Source organism: Dermacentor albipictus, chromosome 10, assembly GCF_038994185.2.
Source record: "Dermacentor albipictus isolate Rhodes 1998 colony chromosome 10, USDA_Dalb.pri_finalv2, whole genome shotgun sequence".
NCBI lineage: Eukaryota > Metazoa > Arthropoda > Arachnida > Ixodida > Ixodidae > Dermacentor > Dermacentor albipictus.
The window spans coordinates 9,338,775-9,359,798 of NC_091830.1; the positions used below are offsets into that span (position 1 = coordinate 9,338,775).

At 47.4% G+C, this 21,024-nt stretch overlaps 1 protein-coding gene across 2 annotated transcripts in view; it reads left to right on the forward strand.

The window, feature by feature from the left end:
• amon (prohormone processing protease amontillado) overlaps positions 1-21,024 on the forward strand; it is a 204,659-nt gene that overhangs the window by 175,220 nt on the left and 8,415 nt on the right. For both annotated transcript variants that reach the window (XM_065454679.2, XM_065454680.2), the window contains exons 6-11: positions 3,457-3,533; positions 11,330-11,418; positions 12,423-12,598; positions 14,083-14,295; positions 18,168-18,268; positions 19,509-19,742. In XM_065454679.2, coding sequence (XP_065310751.1) covers positions 3,457-3,533; positions 11,330-11,418; positions 12,423-12,598; positions 14,083-14,295; positions 18,168-18,268; positions 19,509-19,742 — 890 coding nt within the window. The remainder of the gene's footprint in view (positions 1-3,456; positions 3,534-11,329; positions 11,419-12,422; positions 12,599-14,082; positions 14,296-18,167; positions 18,269-19,508; positions 19,743-21,024) is intronic.

Genomic DNA, 21,024 nt, shown 5'->3' on the forward strand with positions numbered 1-21,024 from the left:
CGATTGGCGGTTAGTACATGTGTTTGCCTAACCTTTGTGCTTCTGGCTTCAAACGGCTTTGTGTAGCACGGCGCTATAAGTAATGGAGTGAACCTTATTAAAATTGTCCGATGGCCGTATTCGAAGACATGACCTCTAAGCGCACAAGCCTGATATTGAAAAAACTGTTACACCACGGACGCATGCGTCGACAAGGCGTAAGTGTGTAGGAAACAGCCTTTCTCGCCGGCAAGCCAGTGTGTTGAGGCGCGTGTGTTGGTTTCGATCCGCAGCTCCACAATACAGATGAAACCGAGGCATCGGAAACACCACGCGTGCAATACGACACTATGGGTCACCGCTGAAAATTTACACAAATGTATGTATGGCGTACTGAGTGCATATGTGTCTATATAATGTGCAGCCTGTTTATAATTCACCGCAAACAAGATCATTTCTTCGTATAACATGCTGCTGCTCTTTAACACTAATATTTATACCTTGAAAATCACACTTCGTATACACGCAGGTGCATGTTTCGTGAGCCAATCAGACCAAAAATTATTCGCTTTACGTAGATGTCAACTGGAGTTGAGTCTGCCTATTTTGTTTTGTTAGTTCTTTTTTTTAGTCCCGTCCTATACGCGTTTTTTCTAAGGTTGTTATCATATATTCGTTATGGGGTAGTAATTAGTTTAGCTTAGCCGCTCTGACCGTTACCATTAAACTGTTTCATAAGTTAGTTGCGAATGTTTTCGAAATTATCATAAGTAGCTCATTTGGCGTATGTGTCGCTGCTCAAATCACAGCCAAATTCAGCCAAAAATGCACCCAAAACCATATTTATTGATGTTCATAATTATGCGGCGAGACCAATTATTTATGAATGTTAAAGACTTAGTAGTTATAAATAAGCGTTGCCAAGCAAACCATGACTAGGCTGACCCGCGTAAAATTCATCTATCCACAACTCGTGCACACTAAACATGCATTCTCAAACCCGAGCTTATAGTCTGGCACACATCGGGTACACCTCACTATATTCTGCCCTAATGGTTTACCACGTTGGTGACATATGACTGGAAGATCGCACGAGCACGCAGGGCGCCTTTTTTTTTTTTTTTTTGCAAGTGACACAAAAACCCGCGATAAACGTAAGCGCTGTTGCCAAAACTCTCAGCGGATGTCGCGAAACACGATCCTTCAAATTCTTTTCCGAACACGAGGCATGCTTCGATGAATGCCTGCACCAATACCTGAATTCTATTCATAACAGGGGTGTTAGAAAGGGAACACCGCTGAAAGGCGTCGACACAAAGGCGTCGTGAGGGCCAAGGAACAACACGGAAGAAGGAAATAAATTAGGCGGGAGCATAAGGCCATGCAGCCGGCCTTCGCAAGCCAACATTCCGTGAAGCCATCCCCTTCGCTCGTTTCTCCCTCGTGAAGTGGCATGTTTTGACCGAAGCACTGTAAGCGGTAGCAAGGTATAGCCTTACGCTTAAGCTATATGCGGATGCGACATACGCGGGTGCGCCAGAATATCTGGCACCCTTAAAAGCTTTGACACGCCCTGTGGGGCCCGCAGTGACATAGCACAAACGCCATTGGGCTGCCCGGAGAGCGCAGTGCTATTAGGATTAAATCCTTTTCAGATTGTTAGCACTGATATTGTTTCGCACTTTTCAATAGATTGAGAATATTTAAGGCAAAAGGAGTGCGCTGTCAATTGAATACGGTATGAACTTTCTTTGAAAATAAGAGAATGGGGTAGTTTATCTAATGATTTGGTAAATGTGCCTAATAACGAATTAGTACAGCGAAGCTGTATGTGGCTATAGCCGATTCGTCCATCCGTCCGTCCGTCTGTGTGTCGCCTGTACGCCAAAAACTGCTCCGGCGCAACCCCTTGTGCATGCGCGAAAAAAAAAAGAGAGAAAGAGAAGCACGCGATTAGCCAGCACCACCTGGATAGCACAAAGCCTGTTTACTCCGATCCATGACGTCACACTACTTGGCCCTAAATTTCCATTGACAAGGCTGGCGTGATGGAAGCGGTGAGTAAAAATTACTGTTGCCTACTCGGGAGCATCCCCATTAGGTTCTATGGCAGTCGGGTCAGATAACATGACGTCATGGATCGGAGGGAAAAGGCCTTGTGCTATTTAGGTGATGTTGGATTACCTTAGTCATTGCTTTACGTCACAGCCGAGCGCGCGTGCAGCAGTTTCTCTCCGGCTCGAAATGGGTAGGCCACGCATCGTACGTACTCTTTAGGAGCAGGCACCTTTCGATCAGCAACGCCGCGAGCAGAACAGGGAACGAGTTCGTCTACGCCGTGCCGGTGCTGCAGCCCGGGCACAAGAACAGGTTCGTGCAGCCGAGCGCAAGCAGCAACTGCGTACCGAGGATCCGGCAGCCTACCAAGCCGTCGTTTAACGAACCGTCGTGATTAACCCAGGAATAAACACCGAAGCCGCACGTTTCGGCTTCGCTAGTTAACCATCTGTACGGAGTCCTCGGGCGGTGATTTGTTTTTCTATGCTGTGATATCGCTCCTGAATAAGAACTGTATGTTCTTAATTTCTTGAAAAACTGTTTGTTCACCTCATTTGCGTGAATTTCTTAAATAAGATTGCACTGGGCCTTACGTATATGAGTATATCTGTGCCAAGTGCTTTTGTGTTCTTATTGGTTATGTTTTGTTCCCCCCTTCGTAATGCCTTTATGGCGATGTGGGTATGCTGTATGTAAATAAAGGACGGCAGAACACGTGAACCTGCGCTCGGCGGACTCGGCTCAGTGTGCTTGCTTTGTTCTCGGTAGGTTTCGATCGACGAGCGCTTTGCCAATGCGTTCTATGCGCATTTTCTTCCGATATGCCTGCTTCTGCAACTGCTGTCGCCTGTTGTAACACGCGCGTTCATTGTCTTCGTTGCACCGTGCGAGTGCAGATGCAGCACGTTGCGGTCGCACCCGTGCGTTGTCTCGGGTTGGTGGAAGGCACGCATGATCACGTGTTCGGGGGGGGGGGGGGGGGCGACTTTTCTAGGCTTCAATTTTGTTACGTAATGGTTCCTCAAAGCTGCATTCTCCGTCCATGCCAAGCAAGCACATCTCGAATGACCTTGCACTCGGACAACATACATAAGATAACGTATTGCACTGCGTGGTTCAGTCACCATAACCCGAATCTCTAATTGGTCCACGCTCACAAAATGTACAGTGACTACCTAATGCTATCGTAGGGCAGTCACCTGTGCGAAAAGGGCAGAGAACCGGCACACGGAGATAGTCACAAGAGGCAGCGCTGGCTAGCGAAACGATGTGCGCATATTCGGTATCAGCGATAACGCGACACGCGACCTCTGAAAGCGAATCTTCTCACCGACCTCGGGCCGTTACCCCCCCCCCCCCCCCGGGTCACGTGGAAAGCGGTCCCTGACACGTCGCGTTCTCTTTCATTGCGCTTCGCAGAATGCCAAGGCCAGTTACGACTTCAGTAGCAACGACCCCTTCCCATACCCAAGGTACACCGACGATTGGTTCAACAGGTGAGTCGAATTACGATTCTCTCTAACAAATTGCTGCGTAGCCCTATGTATATTTATTATAATGCTATAATTATCTTATAACCCCCTCCCACAAATCGTCGCACATACATAATGTGCACGTTTCGCTGTAGAAAAGATAATAGTGAGTGGTTTGACCAGTGGTTTCGCGTTTCACGAGTAAGCTGTCAGTTCGTCATCATGGACACTATAACAACCGGCTACATTTCAGACTCCGTTGTCCATACGCGCTGTAAACATGCTCAGTCACGTGACTTGGCCGCGCGAGACCTCTACGCGGGAAATCCAAGGGGAATTGCACAGACAGGGGCGTTCCATCCGGATTATCCCTTTGTCGGCCGAGTCGAGGGCCAAACACACAGGCCCGGAAGTCTTCCGGGGAACGGATGGCACATCCTGCTGGGGGCCAGCGCTAGGACGAAAATAACACCTTCGGCCGACCGGGCCACCGTTGGCAGGACTCGAAGCCCGCAGGCTACACGGCTCGTTTCAGAAACCGCGCATCGTAGCTGTAAGCTACACATTTGATGCCAGCTACCCACCGTAGTAGCTTAGCGGCTATGACGTTGCGCTGCTGAGGTCGAGGTCGAGGGTTCACTACCGGCTACGGCGACTGCATTTCGATGGGGGCTAAATGCAAAAAAAAAAACATTACGGCTTGCCGCAGAAGTATACAGTAGTTTTCGGCGTGTAAAGCACCTTAAACTTATATTTTAGGGTGCTTCTAGGTCGCAGAACTCATCGCACTTAAGAACAGCTTGTGATCGACTCGTGGCGGATACTCCAAGTTGGGTAAGATTTGTAGGCACATTTCCGCATCCGAGAAACTGGTGCTCTTTGCTCTAAGTAATGCTAGTAGTAGGCCTAAAGTTGACGTCAATAGGAATAAAATTTGCTAGTGTTAGCACTACGCAGTTCCGCCGCCAAATGCAGTGTTATGGCATGTTCAACGAGACTCGTGCTCCTGATTAAGTGCATGTTACTCCTGCACATTTTCTTAACGTAGCATCTGACGGAAAATAGCCGGAACATCCAAACCCACATGAACCTTGCTATCATTTATGGTGATGGACGTCGGAAAAAGGGGAAGTACGCACCTTTACATTAAAGGTCACTGTATTTAGAGCGTACGGTGGTTAAATCTGATTGCCAACGACGCGTCAACGAAGGTGACCATTTGCGACATTTTTTAAATATTATAACTTCGGTCAACAACGTCATGGAATCGACCTCTGTCCAATGACGCCGCTTCCGTGTAGTCTCCATGATGATCGGCTATAGCGGAAGAAACCGAACAAAAACATTTTGTTTCTTTTTGCACTTCTTCGGTACTCTGCGAAATGGCCCATTGTTCTTCGATCGGAACCTGAGCGAAACAAAGGAAGGCCGCACTCAGACGTCGCCCACAGACGCAGGTCGTTGAAACGTGACGTTTCAGTGGGGCGCGTTCGAGAAAAGTTACGAAGGAAAGGAATACTTCGATTGTATTCATTGCAGCAATGCACTGAAAACAACTCACGCTTTTTTTTCTTGCCACTGATGACGTGCCATCTTGTGCTTGCGGTTTCCGTGCCGCTGCAGTTACATTTAGCATTCTTCTATAAATCCATAGAATAGAGAACTTCGGAGAAAGATGAATACTGGAATTTATCAAGTGGGTCGAACAAGGAATGCCTCAGGCCGGAGCTAACGTTTCGACAAGGAGACTTGTGTTCCTCAGGGCAGCGACTGCGTTGTGGCTTTCATCGGAGGCTCCCGTGAAGGGTCACTCGATTTGCGATGTTGAGAAACAAAAGTTAAACACACAACGTTGGTACAACAGTTGTTGTTTTTTCTTCTTCTTGCTTTTCCTGCGAACCGTGCCGGGTTTCTTGACCGTAGGTGCTATACGGCCTGGCTGTTCTCTAACCGAATATGCCAACCAATCGCAGCGGAGGACGCGCGCCATTGGGTTCGTTGCAGCACCACCAGATGGCGCTCGCCTTCGCGCATCCGCGAAGGCGAGTAAGGCCATGGGTAATTACTTAAGAGGAAAAATCGAAATCAGGAAAGAAACCATTTATGATAACTCAAAGGGAAGCTCACTACTTTTCGAAGCGAGATCAGGACGCCTTAGAACACGCACTTATAAAGCGAGATATAAGAAGGAAGAAGAAGCATGTGCTTGCTGTGGTAAAGCTAGGGAAACTATGGAGCACGTTTTAGTAGAATGTGAAGCGGTCGATTTAGGAACCACTGGTCTCCTTGAAGCCTTTGAATTCAGCTAGAGCAGGGGGAAAGTAAATGTGTGCGCAGTAGAGATTACTTAGAGGCGATAGGAAGATTGGTGAAAGAAAAGTAGGGAAACGACAAACAACGGAGGCGTACGAAAACAAAGTTCAGAATATGTGTTCAGGGAACTTGGTTATGGGGAATTCACCTGTGGGTTCTGTTCTATTTTTTACTTTTCTTTTACCTTTTCTTTTCTTTAGCATAGGTAGAAGATTAGACAATAAAGTAACAAGAGCTTGGTGGCGCAACCCACCGCCCCGTTCCAAAGGGGACGCTCATAAAATCAATCCATCCATCCGCTGCAACAGTGACGCCATTCCATTGGCCTCTCTACAATGCCAGAATAAAGCCTTCTTTGCCAGTTTGTGTGGACATTCAACAGACACAAACTCGTGTTTCGGCTTTTTATGCGCTCGCACGAAGCTTCGCTGTATGTATATTGCACCTCGTCGGATCTGCCGCATTTTCGGAACGTAAAAGCACCGGGGTGCATAGTCACGCAACTGGCAAAACAGCGTCTCCAGCTTTATGACAGACGCCATAATTTCAGGCCTGCCGAACAATACAGACCCCGCCGCATTGTTTAATTTGTACTGAAATCTCGCAAGCATACTTGCGCCGCGCCCCCATCGGAACGTGGTCGGCGCCGTCGGGAACCGAACCCGCAACCTCGTGCTTGGCAGAATAACCGGCACAGCGGTCGAGACATCGCGGAATAAGTTTTTTTATTATTATTTATTCCGTTTGTTTGATATTACCGCAGACCATTGTGTGGTCCAAGCAGGAAGGGCCATGCAAAATACGCAGTAACAGGATAACGCAACGAAAAAAATAAGGAAACGAAGACAGGACAACTGAAGCATATGAGTCAGTAATGCTGAAGTAACGCTGCCATTCACGAACAAAGTTATTTCTACCAAATACACGTGCGGGAGATATATTCCAATCCGCAAGTGTTCTGGGGGGGGGGGGGGGGGGGAGGAGCTACATTTAACTGCATTTTTGTCCTTGCAAATATTGGGGACAGCGATGTTTCGCGAGTGTGCCTGGTGTCCCTGGTGTTGCGCAGGCCTAAGGCAAGTTGGCAAGTCTAATGCGATATATTCCCCTGCCGGACAGTTAAACGGGTGAGGAGCGCGCCAGCCGGTCGTCTGCTGGTCGCAACCGCTTGTGGCCTGGCCCAGCTCGGAACGTTCTTACGCCAGGCGACCGCGGCATTCGAGCATTCGGCCGTGGAACGGGAAAACGCTGTAGCGCAGCCGCGCCTGCCACTGTGTGCGCTGCGCCGCTTTGAGCGACGCTCCAGCGCAGGGGCGGCACGTATACAGCGCATACCCAGCAGCCCCTGTTTATAATGTACCCTGCGTGTGCACGCATTCCCGGAGATATCCACTGCACAGCCCGCTGCCGTCCTTTCATCCTTGAGTGCGCCCCCGTTGCGTGAGCCGGACTATATTTTCATTTCTGCCTTTCTTTCTTTCTTTCTTTCTTTCTTTCTTTCTTTCTTTCTTTCATGGCCCGGCTCTGCATTAACCCGCTTTCTCCCTTTGTTTGTTCACGTAGCAGGAAAGTTTGATCGGCCGCCCAGGCGGAGTCGCCGAAAGGCCGAGCCAGCGTCGATCGCCGAGCGCATCGCTTGTCTTCCTCAAAGGAAACAATGCTGGGGCCATGTTTTGCTTCGCTAGCGTGTCTTACCTTTACATCTACATTACCTGCCGGCTGCTCCTTTATCCCGATCTCCTTCTTGCTTCTCCTTCTGCCACGCTTTCTTTGCATCCCGTCTCCCCTTCGCTCTGGTTTCGTTGTAGCTCGAGTACCGGTATCTTTTCTTTTTTTTTTTTCACCTCCTCGTGGATCCGTCTTGCCTTTCGTTCCGCCATCCTGCGCTCACATGCATCATTTTATTTTTTGTCCTAATCGTTCCTGCTTTCTTTTTCTTTGTCCTACACCTTTTTTTATTGCATTCTTTATTTACCTTCTGTCTTTTATTGCTTCGTTCTTTTTTGTTGTTATCGTTGGCTTTCTGTCTCTCTTTCTTTACCTACGCGCGTCGTTATTTCTTTGCGTGTGTGCGTTTCTTTTTTCTCTCGCACTGTGAGCACCCCGCTAGTCATTCGTCTCACGAACGCTGCCCGTTCGAACACGGAAGCCAGGTCCTAATGGCCGTCGGCAACCGGCGGAAAACGTTCTTCCTCGGTCTTTCTTTTTGCTTCTTCTTCTTTGCACGTGTATCCTTGCGCGCATTGTCTCTCTTCTCTCCTTCTCTTTCCTTCTTTTCGTTCTCGGCCACGCCGTGTTTCACGTTCCGCAGCCCGAGCCAGCGAGAACTGGGCTAACAGCGTCGCAGTCGTTGGCTCTCGGCGCCGTCGCAGCGGGGAGCAGCAACGCCACACGCCACCGACCCCGCGTAGCGTTACGGTGTCGACCGTAACGGCGGGCTGCAGCGGGAACGCGCGTGTACATACCGACGTACGGTTCACGTTGATCGCGGAGTTCCTATGATAGTGATCTAAGGAAAGGAGAAGGAGATTCTTGATGTTGGGAAGGAAAGGTTGGGGTAAAGTGCAGCGCAGTAACTGTCTCTCAGCAGAGGACACCTCAACCGCGCTGCACAGGGGGTAGGGAATGAAAGTAGGGGGAGAGAAAGAGCACCGGAAACAGCATCTACGGAAAGGAAGGACGCTTGATTCTGCAACCCGTCAGGGAGCACGGCGAAGCGTCATCAGGGGAGAGGGAGTGGGTAGTGAAAGATGATAGAGAAAGAGGGAGGATGTGGCCTAATAGACTCCACTATGCGGCGACAGGTGGCAGTCCTCAGTAAAGTTGCCAGCGTTGTAGCGGGCGCTTACAGGGTGTCTATTTCCGTGGAACTTATAAAACTCCAGCAGGCTTCGCAGCGCAGGCGTATAAGTTACCGCCGAGACCGATCCGCGCGGACGCCAGGAGCGGCGCCTTCTGTCCCAAGCGTGTTGTATGGTGCTGCAGCCCGTTTACCGGTCTCCCCTCTCCCGCCGACGCGAAAAATCGCGTCGCCCGATTGCTCCGCGCTTCGACTCTGTACAAACAGGCGACGAGTGCGCGATCTATTCTTAGCGCAGAAGATATAGGGTTGACGGCTTTCTTTTTTTTTGTTGTTTAATTTTCCCGGGCCGCCGGGAGCCGTTAATCAAGGTTGCATTGCGCGCTCGGCAGTTCTAATTCGGAAAGGTCGACGACGACGCATCCCCATGCGTTCAGAGAAAGTTGAGAAACTACATTCCCGACCTTTCTCCACTTTAAAACTGGAAGCTTGGAGGGAGGCATCGAAAGTTTTGGGGCTGACAGTGCGCAATCGCAGGGTTATCTGTACTTGCCGAAAATTCGCCGTAACGGGTGTCCCAAAACTCTCGCTCCTTGAGTTGCCGAAATTTACTGACATACCAATTGTTCCAGCGCCCAGTAGAGACCAGTAAAACTATTTTATGCCTCCGCGTGATAGCATACAAAATGTAGACACTTTTTTTCTTTATTCTTTTTTTCCATTTTGCCTGTACACTATACGGTATATCTGCTAGCTCCACGTAGCAACCAAAACAAAATCAGAATATGGATATCCCAGAATAACATGTGGGCAGGTAATGTTCCGTTCGACGTCGGTTAAGGAAATGTTGAGGTTCAGTGGTTGTCGTGAGGTCACAGTGCAATGCGACACGGCCACATTTTTTACAAGGTGTTAACATTTATTAAAAAGACGGAATCGCATGCGATCAGGAAAGCCTTTAATTGAAATTTCGGAGGAGTGGAAGCATAATTTCTCATTTTGATCCAGTTTCTTATGTAACCAGAATCTTCCGTCTAAGGGCCGGCCACGTACTCCCTACAACGCAACAAATAACTTTGGCTTACCTGGGGTTATTTAATGCGCACCTAAATTCACCATGTGTCCTAGCTAGCGTAAGCCAAGCTGTTCAACGCAAAAAAAAATGTCTATTTAATAAACACTGCGCGACGTACAATTATATAAGACCTGCGGTGTTACGGTCGTCACACTTCTGACGACATAACATCGTGGGTGTTCGAACTGCATCTTGCGCCGCGTTTTTTATTTTTTTTTCTTTCAGCAGCTCGGCTAGCGTTAGCTAGGACGTCCTATATAAGTTAACGTGTATCTTGAAGTAATTGAGCATGTGAAGGTGGGCTAGTTGGTGGTCAGTTGTTAGTGCGCCTACGTGCTGTCTCGTGTTTCCCTTCTTCGTGTGTTGTTTTATTCGGCGCCGTCTTTGTAATCGTGTATCCTGAGATGCGGCCGCCGTGGCCGGAATCGAACCCTCAACCACGGGCTGAACAGCATAACGTCATATCCACTCACGGGGAGTCTGTAAATGAACAAGCGTGCGCAAAGAAAAAGAACGAACGAAATGAATGAATGCATCGAGGATAATAGTCCGTAGTTTCGAACCCTACATGGTCCTTGAGCTTCGGCTTTTTTTTTTTGTTTTTTTTTCGCGTTACCACAGCGTTCGCGCGGACCGGTAGCACAATGGAACATGACGCCATGGCCAAACGATCCAACAAGAGCAAATGCAGTGTGAAGGTCGCCTTACTGGGCCAACGTGATCGTTTTTGTTCAAAGAAAACCACTGCTATTTAGTTTTTCTATTAAGCAATAACGTATACCGTATTACCGCGAGGTTTACCCGTATACTTGTTCTTTATTTTTTCAATTCCTTATAACATCGTGGGGAGCGCTTATTGCCAAGAGCGAGCTTAGGCTCGCTTTTGCGATCCAGTTGTCGATCCAGTTGTCGATCCAGTTGTCGAAGGGTAGGGGCTCTTGAAACAGTCCCGTCTTTGAGGATCAAATCCTGGCCGTCCAGCGCGCCCGCGATCGGGCCGGCAGACTAGATCTGTCAGTCCCGTCGTGGGATTAGTTGGGTGCGCGTTTCATCGCGCTTTGCTGGACCAAATAAAAGTTTATTCACTCACTCACTCACATGAAACAGCGAGGGGCTTATATTTCCGTTAACAACGTGGCGCCCCACGCAAAAGTAACCAAGTTTTCAACATTTCTCGAAATTCGATCTTGCGTTACTCGACGGCATCATTACAATTTGTTCTTATTTAAGGTGTAGTGATGTACCGAAAGTGCATCCTTGTGTAGTACTGACATAATAGACACCGTTGCTAAGCGATGCAAACAGGAGAGCAGAAGTGAGTGGAGTATATATATATATATATATAATATATATATATATATATATATATATATATATATATATATATATATATATATATATATATATATATGTGTGTGTGTGTGTGTGTGTGTGTGTGTGTGTGTGTGCGCGCGCGCGCGTGCAATGAGTAATTTCGTTGATCCTGCATATTGCACTCGCGTGTCTCGGCTATAGCAGTCACCTCCTTTGGTTCAGAAATGAAAGTAGCCAATATGTTTGCGTGTATTGTGCGCTCAAGTGTTCTGGCGCGCGACCTTGACGTGTTTTGATTTCCTTCCCCAATATTCGCAGTCATGGCACGCGCTGCGCCGGCGAAGTCTCGGCCAAGAGAGACAACGGAGTGTGCGGCGTCGGTGTCGCTTACGATTCTAAAGTGGCAGGTAAGCTCGCTGTGTTTTGCGTGCGTGCGTGCGTGCGTGCGTGCGTGCGTGCGTGCGTGCTTACTCAATTGCTTGCTTGCTTGCTTGCTTGCTTGCTTGCTTGCTTGCTTGCTTGCTTGCTTGCTTAAGTCGGCGTGGTCGACACACATTCGCCGGACAATGTGTTTCTGGGAGTTAGCCTGAACTCCCTGTTATTCCGCGAATATTCGCTTGTAGGGTTTGGCCTACAAGCAACAAGCGAACGAGTAGGTTTCCAAAACGTCGGGTTACTTCCGTAGACGTTCTTGATTTGGCTCGAAGTTTAATTGGTGTTTACGTTTCTACTTTAATTCGATTTCTCGTTTTACCAACCAGACAGAATCCTGCTATATGTTTACGTTTAAGGTTTTTCTTTTGCTCGACTCGCTTGTTACGCGCAGTCTTGGCTGTAGCTATCAATGTGAAATAAATATCAACGACTTTACTGACGGTCAGTGAATATATTAAAAGTGTTTCTCTGCAAAGCGGTCAATAGCCAATTGGTTTGCATGAGTCACCGAGGCCATGCATGTCTGCCAGTCCGTAGGACTGGGTAGTGAGGTGATCACGTGGGGCAGAGGGGCAGGGAAACAGGCGTTCCACGTTCGCGTAGCGGGAGAGAGAATTAGCGCAGGATGGGCCAAAACGGGGACGGTATGAAAGGTGTCGTGCTAAGGTGCTAAGTATATTTCAGCTCTCTGACTTGCAGTGTACTGTGTGTTTACGAGGTAATTAGCCTGGGTAGGATCGAGGTATGTATAGAGGCTGAATCGAGTGTCGGAAGTTGACGTAATGTTGGTCTGCTTTGAAACTCCATCGCTATATTTCCGAACTTCTTGTATGTATCCTCTTGTGCTTACGACTCTTATTATTTTGTATTTTATTTCTGTATTTGCTCCGCTCTTATGTAACGCCTCACTAGAACGCTCTTTCTTTTTCAAGGTATAATAAATTGATGACGGTATGGCTGCTACGCTCGCGTGCAGGCATCCGCATGCTGGACCAGCCATACATGACGGACCTGATCGAGGCAAACTCTATGGGCCACGAGCCCAACTTGATTGACATCTACAGCGCTTCCTGGGGACCCACCGACGACGGAAAGACCGTCGATGGACCCCGCAATGCCACCATGAGGGCGATTGTCCGTGGCGTGAACGAGGTATTATACTTCTACGCTCAACCACCGTGCAACGAATAGACAGCTTGGAAAGCATTGGGAAAGTGCAGGAAGCGGAACATGCTCATTAAAACACGTTATATAGTCGGTGACAACCTAAGAATTACAAGCAAGCTCCTCCGACAAAAACGCCGTGCCCTTGACCTCTTAAAGAGAGCCGAGCATGCTAGACTCCTATCGTAGCTTTAATAAATTTGCTCTATTCCTGAATATGCTAGGATAATTGGAAAATAAAAGCTAGTATTTGAAGCTAAAATGTTACCTCTCACTAAACAGTGATATTAGGATTTTCTATAAAATTTGTCTAAACGTTGAGGTTTCGTCTTGAAACCAATCCCACAGAATCCGAGCTATACAGAGGAAGCAGAGGTTTAAAACGCGCTGAACCGCCAGATGAATCTAATTGACTTGCGATTCTACGTCAGTTTTGTTTGGGTTGGATAGCATGAATAAACCTGTTAATTCATAGGCTACCACCGACGACATAGATTAACACTAAGTCAGTTTAGACTGGTGTTTATGACTTTATTTGCGTGTATGTATGTGGAGGAATGAGCTATGTTACTAGATGTCTTTATCATGAGCGAGCAGGTACGTGGAAGAGGCACAAGGGAAGAGGAGCACGATATTACTGTTAATAGTGTAGAAATACCACTAACGTCATCAAAATGTATTAGTAGATGCCTAACAAAGCAATTTCTCTGTTTCCGACTATTTATGTGAGCACCTATCCCGATGCAGAGCCTTCTGTCTCGCATCCACCCAGAAAACAGTACTCAAGGTTGACCGCATAATAACTACGGCAGAAATAACTTGCAGTGGCGAGTTCATGTCTCTCGTGTGCACAGTGTTGCTGAGGCACGTGCTTTTGCTCTTCAATCAACGCATAATGTGCACGTGAAGAACTTGCTTTAGCAAGGTGCAGATACTACGCGCCTTTGTTGCCGGTCATCCACCATTCACTCAACGAATGGTTGCTTTTGCAGCCGACATATTTGTGCACACATTAGCGTCCTCGCCCTTTATTGTTGTGTGTTTGGGGGGTAGGGGGGTATCAGTCATCTGACACACAAGGGCTCTCAGACAAGATGACCATGAACTAACGCAAAAGCAAAGTATAACTTGTTGTCGCTTGCGAAATTTTGCATTATGAGGCATCTCGGAGGCACATATGACACACATAAGGCTTCAGACAAGCTGCTGCACGAACTAGTGCGAACACCAAGCATACGGACGTGAGAGAGGAAGACAAACCATGCTTGCGCTTGGTGTGTCTTCTCTTACGTCCGTGTCGTTTTGTTGTTGTTGTTGTTGTTGTTGTTGTTGTTGTTACGCAATATTACTTGAGAATGGATTACCAACTTGCCCGCCATTCTGCTCTCACCAAGCATAGGTTGCTATCACAAGCACAATTTTTTCACCTCTTACGTGAAAAAATCACGTGGGCGTTGCTGCGCACACTGCAGGGTCGCCACGGCCTCGGCAACATCTACGTGTGGGCGTCGGGCGACGGCGGGGAGGACGACGACTGTAACTGCGACGGATACGCGGCTTCCATGTGGACCGTGTCCATCAACTCGGCCATCAATGACGGCGAGAACGCGCATTACGACGAGTCCTGCTCGTCGACCCTGGCCTCCACCTTCAGCAACGGCGCCAAGGACCCGCACACTGGCGTGGTACGCCTCCACATACCGCGTTCTCCGCCCGTGGCCTTCACTGCTAGGCCTCGTCCCTAGATATACCGGTTAGGTTCCGTGCCTGTTGGCGAGAAGATGTGTGAGAATAAATTTGGGTTGCCGCCCTGACGCCGGTCTGTGAGGTGGATAATCTTCCAAGCCGAATGGAGTGCTCTTTAGTTGTCAATGTATTGTGAGTGACACTCGGTTGTTTAGCACAGGTTGAACAGGTACTCGAATAATCGGGCTTTTTTTTCTTGCTTTTTGTTATTGTCATTTCATTAGGTTCTTAGCGGCAAACTGAACACTCATAACAGATTGGCGCATATTTCGTTGCGATGAAATGCCTTATGAATTATCCTAGTCGTCACGCTGCTGCACTATTGCCTGCTCGCAGGCACGTACCCAAGGGGGGGCCCCCAGCCCCCCCCCCGAAATCAAGTGGCATACCCCCCCCCCCTCCCCACCCCCCCCCCCCCACCACTCCTCACACATTCCTAAAGCGCCGCCAGATCAATGTTGAGACTTGGCAGCTATTAATCGGTCAGCATTATGCTGCCTTTTTCACTTCTTTTAGATGGCGGTATTCTCGGCATCTCTTGTAATGTGAAGGACAGTTTTCTCATAGATTCCGCACCCGTGCGATTAACTCGATATGCGTTCAGTTGTCACCATCTATTCAACCGTCACGCGCATAGCTGTTGCTTTTGTTAGTTCAACCTTCTTTGTTTAGGCTGATCCTGGGACCAGGAAAGGGATGCGGCTGTTACTGAGCTGGTCTGTACTCTCGTGGAACGAGTTGCGGCCGGAGAAAACGCCAATTGCGTTTAACTTTTCCCTTTGCTTCATTATTTCCTTGAGTTACGGCTCGCCACGAGGCTGGCAGATGCCCGCAACCATATACACGTGATATGGGTTAGATAAGGTGGGAAATAAAATAATGCGAAAGTGCGTCCATCATGAAACCCTGCAATAACCCTTAAACTCATAAGCAAGGTGACTGTCGCCTGTTACCTCGTCTGTTATTCCCTAATTGTATAGCACTTTTTGTGCAAAACTGGCAACTGGAAACAAAAATCGCAAGGAGTTGAGAAATTAAGCGATCTACTAAGGGAGAGAGCCAAGGCAACAACCAAACTGCAAGGAAAATCGAATAATAAAAAAGTTAACCGTTGTTTATGAGAATATTTAAGGATCAAGATCTTTTTATTTAAAAAGGAAGTAGAGAAAACGCTGCCGGAAGTGAAGAACAATTGCTTTGAATGACGCTTCTACATTTATCGGTCGAACCGCCTCACGTAGCCACTTCTCTGCTGTGCTTATGTGGGTGCTTATCTAACTTTTCGCGGTGAGCGCAGTACATCTAGAAACGCAGAGTCCTGCGCTCTACGCGGTTGTGTGGGACTGGCGGCCGCACAGCGTTACGACATTCGCGGAACTGTCAAAACTGATCAACAGGGCGAAAATAACTGATATTCGAAACTACAACACGAGAAAGACTGAAGAAGCTGTAAAAAATGAACGCAGCCTGAAATCAGTAAAAAAGAAACCTGGCTTGGGACAAACCATAATGTATACACTAAAAGATAATATCATCAGCAATCTCGAAGATATAGTAAAAGCAGCGGAAAAATTCTAAGCTGACCTGTATACAGTACTCAGAGGAGACACGATACCTCACTTAGAAACAGTAATGAACAGGATACAGAAACTCTCCTATAACTACAGATGAGGTCAGAAGGGCCCTGCAAGAAATGAAACGATGAAGAGCGGGAGGAGAAGGTGGAATAACAGTCGATTTAATCAAAGATAGAGGAGACAAATATGCTTGGAAAACTGGCGGCTCTTTATACGAAGTGTCTATCGACTGCAAGGGTCCCAGAAAACTGGAAGAATGCAGATATTATACTAATCCACAAAAAAGGAGACGTGAACGAATTGAAAAATTATAGGACCATTAGCTTGCTCCCAGCATTATATACAATATTTACCAAAATAATCTCCAATACAATAAAGGCAACACTGGATTTTGTCAACCAAGGGAACAGGCTGGCTTCAGGAAGAGATACTTTACAATGGATCACATCCATGTCATCACTCAGGTTTTCGCGAAATCCGCAGAGTACAATAAGCCTCTCTACGTGGCTTATATAGATTACGAAAAGGCATTTGATTCAGTAGAGATACCAGCAGTCATAGAGGCACTACGGAATCAAGGAGTACAGAACGCTTACGTAAAAAGCTTGGAAAATATTGCTACATGCGTGTGGTATTTGTTTGTTTGAACGAGGCGCGTGGGCGCTATCACTTCAGAAAAGAGGAGGAAGAACGAACTGGGCTCGCGCTGTGAATCTAACCGGTCAGCGCTGCAACCACTGTTGCAAATATCTGTAAATAGTTTCTCGTCTTAATGACTCGTCCTTCGCGCAAGAATATCTACAGAGGTTCTTCAGCTACCTTAATTCTACACAAGAAAAGCAGGGAGATACCTGTAGAGAAAGGGGTCAGAAAGGGAGTCAATGCTATACAATGCGTGCTTAGAAGTATTCAAGCTATTAAACTGGGAAGGCTTAGGAGTTAAGATCGACGGCAAATATCTCAGCAACTTTCGGTTTGCCGTTGACATTGTTCTATTCAGCAACACTGCAGACGAGTTACAACAAATGATTGGAGACCTTAACTGAGAGAGTGTCAGAGTGGGGTTGAATATTATTATGCAGAAGGTGAAGATAATGATAAATAGTCGGGTAAAGGAACAAGACATCAGGATCGCCAATCGGCCACTAGAGAGTGTGAAGGATTTCGTTTGCCTAGATCAATTAATCACAGGGAACCCTGATCATGAGAAGGAAATTCACAGAAGAATAAAAATAGGTTGGATCGCATACGGCAGACATTGCCAGCTCCTGACTGAAAGCTTATAATTATTATTGAAAAGTAAGGTGTGCACTCAGCGCATTTTGCCAGTGCTGACATATGGGGCAGAGGCTTGAGATCAAGTTAAGAACCGCGCAAAGAGCGATCGAACGAAGATTGCTAGGCATAACGTTCAGAGAGAGAAAGAGAGCGGTTTGGATCAGAGAGCGAACGGGTATAGACGATATTCTAATTGACATCAAGATGAAAAAATGTAGCTGGGCAGGTCATGTAATGCGCCGGTTAGATAACCGTTGGACCATTAGAGTTACAGAATGGGTACCAAGAGAAGGGAAGCGCAGTGGAAGATGGTAGAAAACTATAGATGGTGCGATGAAATTAGGAAATTCGCGGGTGCTAGTTGGAATCGGTTGGCGGCAGGACAGGGGTAATTGGAGATCGCAGGGAGAGGCCTTCGTCCTGCAGTGGACATAAATGATGATGATGATGATGATGATGATGATGATGATGATGATGATGATGATGATGATGATGATGATGATGATGATGATGAAGGCGGTGGGCCGCCCCCGAAAAAAAAATCCTGAGTACGTGCCTGCCTGCTCGTATGCTAACCATAATTAAGACTGTAATATCCTTCTATTTTGTAAAACGTAGCAATCAGAATGAAGATTCTGGTTACGCCTAACGTAGGATACTGTAAGTTCACTTTTTTTTTTTTTGATAGCGCGACATCTTTCTCGGTGAACTTATTTTTGCGGAAACCCGCAAGCTGAAGGATTATTCGCGAAAGGGAGAAGTTGGCATTCACCGGTCCGTAGCACGAAGCCTCACGCCACAGCCTCATGTTTGCCCATTTATCCTGTCGTGCCCAATGTTTCTTGAGCACAAGGTGCTTAACTACAGTACAGCATTTAGGTGCACTCTGTGTTAAATCAAAAAAGAAAAAAAAGTCAGAGCTTCCTTCTAAAGCATGAACGACTGCTGCCACACAGGCCACGACTGACCTGTACGGGAAATGCACCAAGACGCACTCTGGGACATCGGCAGCTGCACCCGAAGCCGCCGGTGTGTTCGCCCTCGCGCTGGAAGCAAAGTAAGACATCCGAGCAGTTTGGTTCTCTTTTTTTTTTCATTCGTGTGTTAACATGACAAAACTACTCCTGGATCATAATTAATCCTCTGATCTAGTGCCACGATTTCACATAATATCCGGCCAAGAAAACTATTACTCTGCAGAATGTGCACGTATATAAAGAGCTGTATAAAAAGCCGGGTCTTAAGGTAAGAGAGAAAAGTGAAATTCAAAAGGCTCTTCGGGAACACACAGAATCATAACCGAGTTTTGAATTATACAGGTTTGGTATCATTTAATCTCATTAGATACTTACAACCCTCAAAAATAGAATTAGCGATGGAAGGATTACACGTAAGATAGCAGTGCTCATGATAGCCGCGAAGCAACTGGCACTACACATTATTTACGCATTGAATGGTCGGTATGTTCGCGTACAACACATGAATCATGCCAAAATAATTATTTGCTTCCCCACACGTCATGCCACATTTGAAGCTAAAAAAAAAGGCATTGAAGTTATCCCAAGTTACATCTTCGAGCGTCGCCAAAATTTTTGTTGTTCTATGTGCATGGTGCTTCAAACAACAGTACAGAATTCGAAAAAACAAGATGGTTCAATTCCTGGAACTACCCAGCAGCCCGCAGGTCACTAAAGAACACGCATAAAAAATATGTTCAGTAAACACTTAATTTATCAATTGATGAAGATCACACAGAATCCAACGCAATTAAGGAATCACGCTATAGCGTGTGAGTGGATACCAGGACACCGCAATATTCCTGGTAACACTGCATGGAATGCAAGAGCGAAACGGGTGCGTAATAACGAAGAGACATTAAATGTCTTTCCAACAATGAAGCTGGCCTGCAGCTGAAGCAGATTTGCTGTCGCCTAAGCGTAAAGACCTGGTTTGCTCAGCAGGCAAGGTGGACCGAGACATTATTCATTGAACGAAGTATTAAAATGTCAATCCCGTAAAATTTTAGGGATAACAGAAAATTTTAGACTCGTGCACCGTATGCCGTTTGATACAGCAGCACATACGCAGCATTACACAACATGCGTACAGCATCGAAACGCGTTACGCAAACAGTACAGCTGGAGGAAGATGGACGCATCAGGATTACGAGAAGTAGGCGCTGGTGGGGAAAACTGGGACGGGCACTCGTAGTGTAATTATGATGATGATGATGATGATGATCGAAGATGATTGCGTATGATCGGAATGTAAGACGCTGATCTTCGCACTGTTCGCAGCCCCGAGCTGACCTGGCGGGACATCCAGCACCTGACCGTGCTCACCTCGAAGCGCAACTCGCTGTACGACAGCAAGAACCGCTTCCACTGGAAGATGAACGGCGTCGGGCTCGAGTTCAACCACCTGTTCGGCTTCGGCGTGCTGGACGCCGGCGCCATGGTGGCCCTCGCCAAGATATGGAAGACGGTGCCCGCGAGATTCCACTGCGAGGCCGGGTCGTACGTCAAGACCAGGTGCGTATACTGTGGAGGAAAACTAATGCAGGCACGAATGCAGGCGCGAAACTGCGCCCGATGCGACATGCGACGCATCTGAAAGATGGCTGCTCCAGTTGTTGGAACCTGCGGGAACCTGCTGGAAAATTGCTGAATGCTGTGGCAGGCGCGACAGGTCGTGCTTCTGATTGCGTGCAGAGAGAGAGAGAGAGAGAAATAGAAGAGAGGAAAGGCATGGAGGTTAACCAGGCGTACGTCCGTTTTGATACCCTGCACAGGGGGAAGGGGGTATGGGAACGAATAGAGGAAGAAAGAAGACAAAGAGAGCACAGTTTCGCGCACATTTGAAGGTTCGCACCGAGTCAAAGAGACGGAAAATATGGGAAAGGCTAGGAGGTTAATTTGACAAATATAACAGCGCTAAAACATGCAACCACAAAGGAACAAGGACGAGACACAGCGCTTGTGTCTCGTCCTCGTTTCTTCGTGGTTGCATGTGTCAGCGCTGTTATATTTGTCAGAACAAGTATGCACCAATTCCCCCAGAAAGAAGTTTTAAGGAAGTACCTTTCTCGTTCAGTGGGCCCTTCCTTCTGTGTTCTTCCTCAGCGCTTGTGTCTCGGCCTTTTTCCTTCGTGTTTGCATGTGTCAGCGCTGTTACTTTTGTAAAATCAAGTATCAACCAACTCACCCAGAAAGTAGTTTTAATGCTAGAAGGTTAACCACAGAAAGTCTTATTCGTGACAGAAAGAGAAAAAAAAAGGACCTGAAAAGTGTTTGGAAGAGAGAAAGCGGGCTACGCAGAAAGCGATCTAGTGCTCTAGCCACCTTTAGTGCATGTGTTCGTTTTGACCGCTGTCCTAACATCTCTCGGTCCGGCAATGGCCGTCTGTTCAGTAGCGCTAGCTCATTCAAGCGCATGACGGTCGGGCTAAGCAGGCGGAGTGAGGTGACTCAGCACTATATTCTGTTTCATACATAGCAGGCAACACTGTGCAAGCTACGCCAGTAAAGCAGCCGTATAAGCATGAGATCGCACGTTTCGCTATTCAGTTGGTTTTCGCCTGCAACGCTTTTTCCTGCAACGCTTTCATACATTACGGCTGCAAGTTGTGCACTTAAAGTTACGTCGCGTCACGTATTATTTGTGCACCTTCGTGCTCCGAGTGGGCGATGCACTGAATTTTGGTTGCGAGCCCCAAGTGCGCTGTGGCCGCTGATCCCCGGAAACGCCACTCCGTTCGTCCCGTGATATAGATGTTCACTTATGTGAGGCTTTCCAAGTAATAATTACATCATA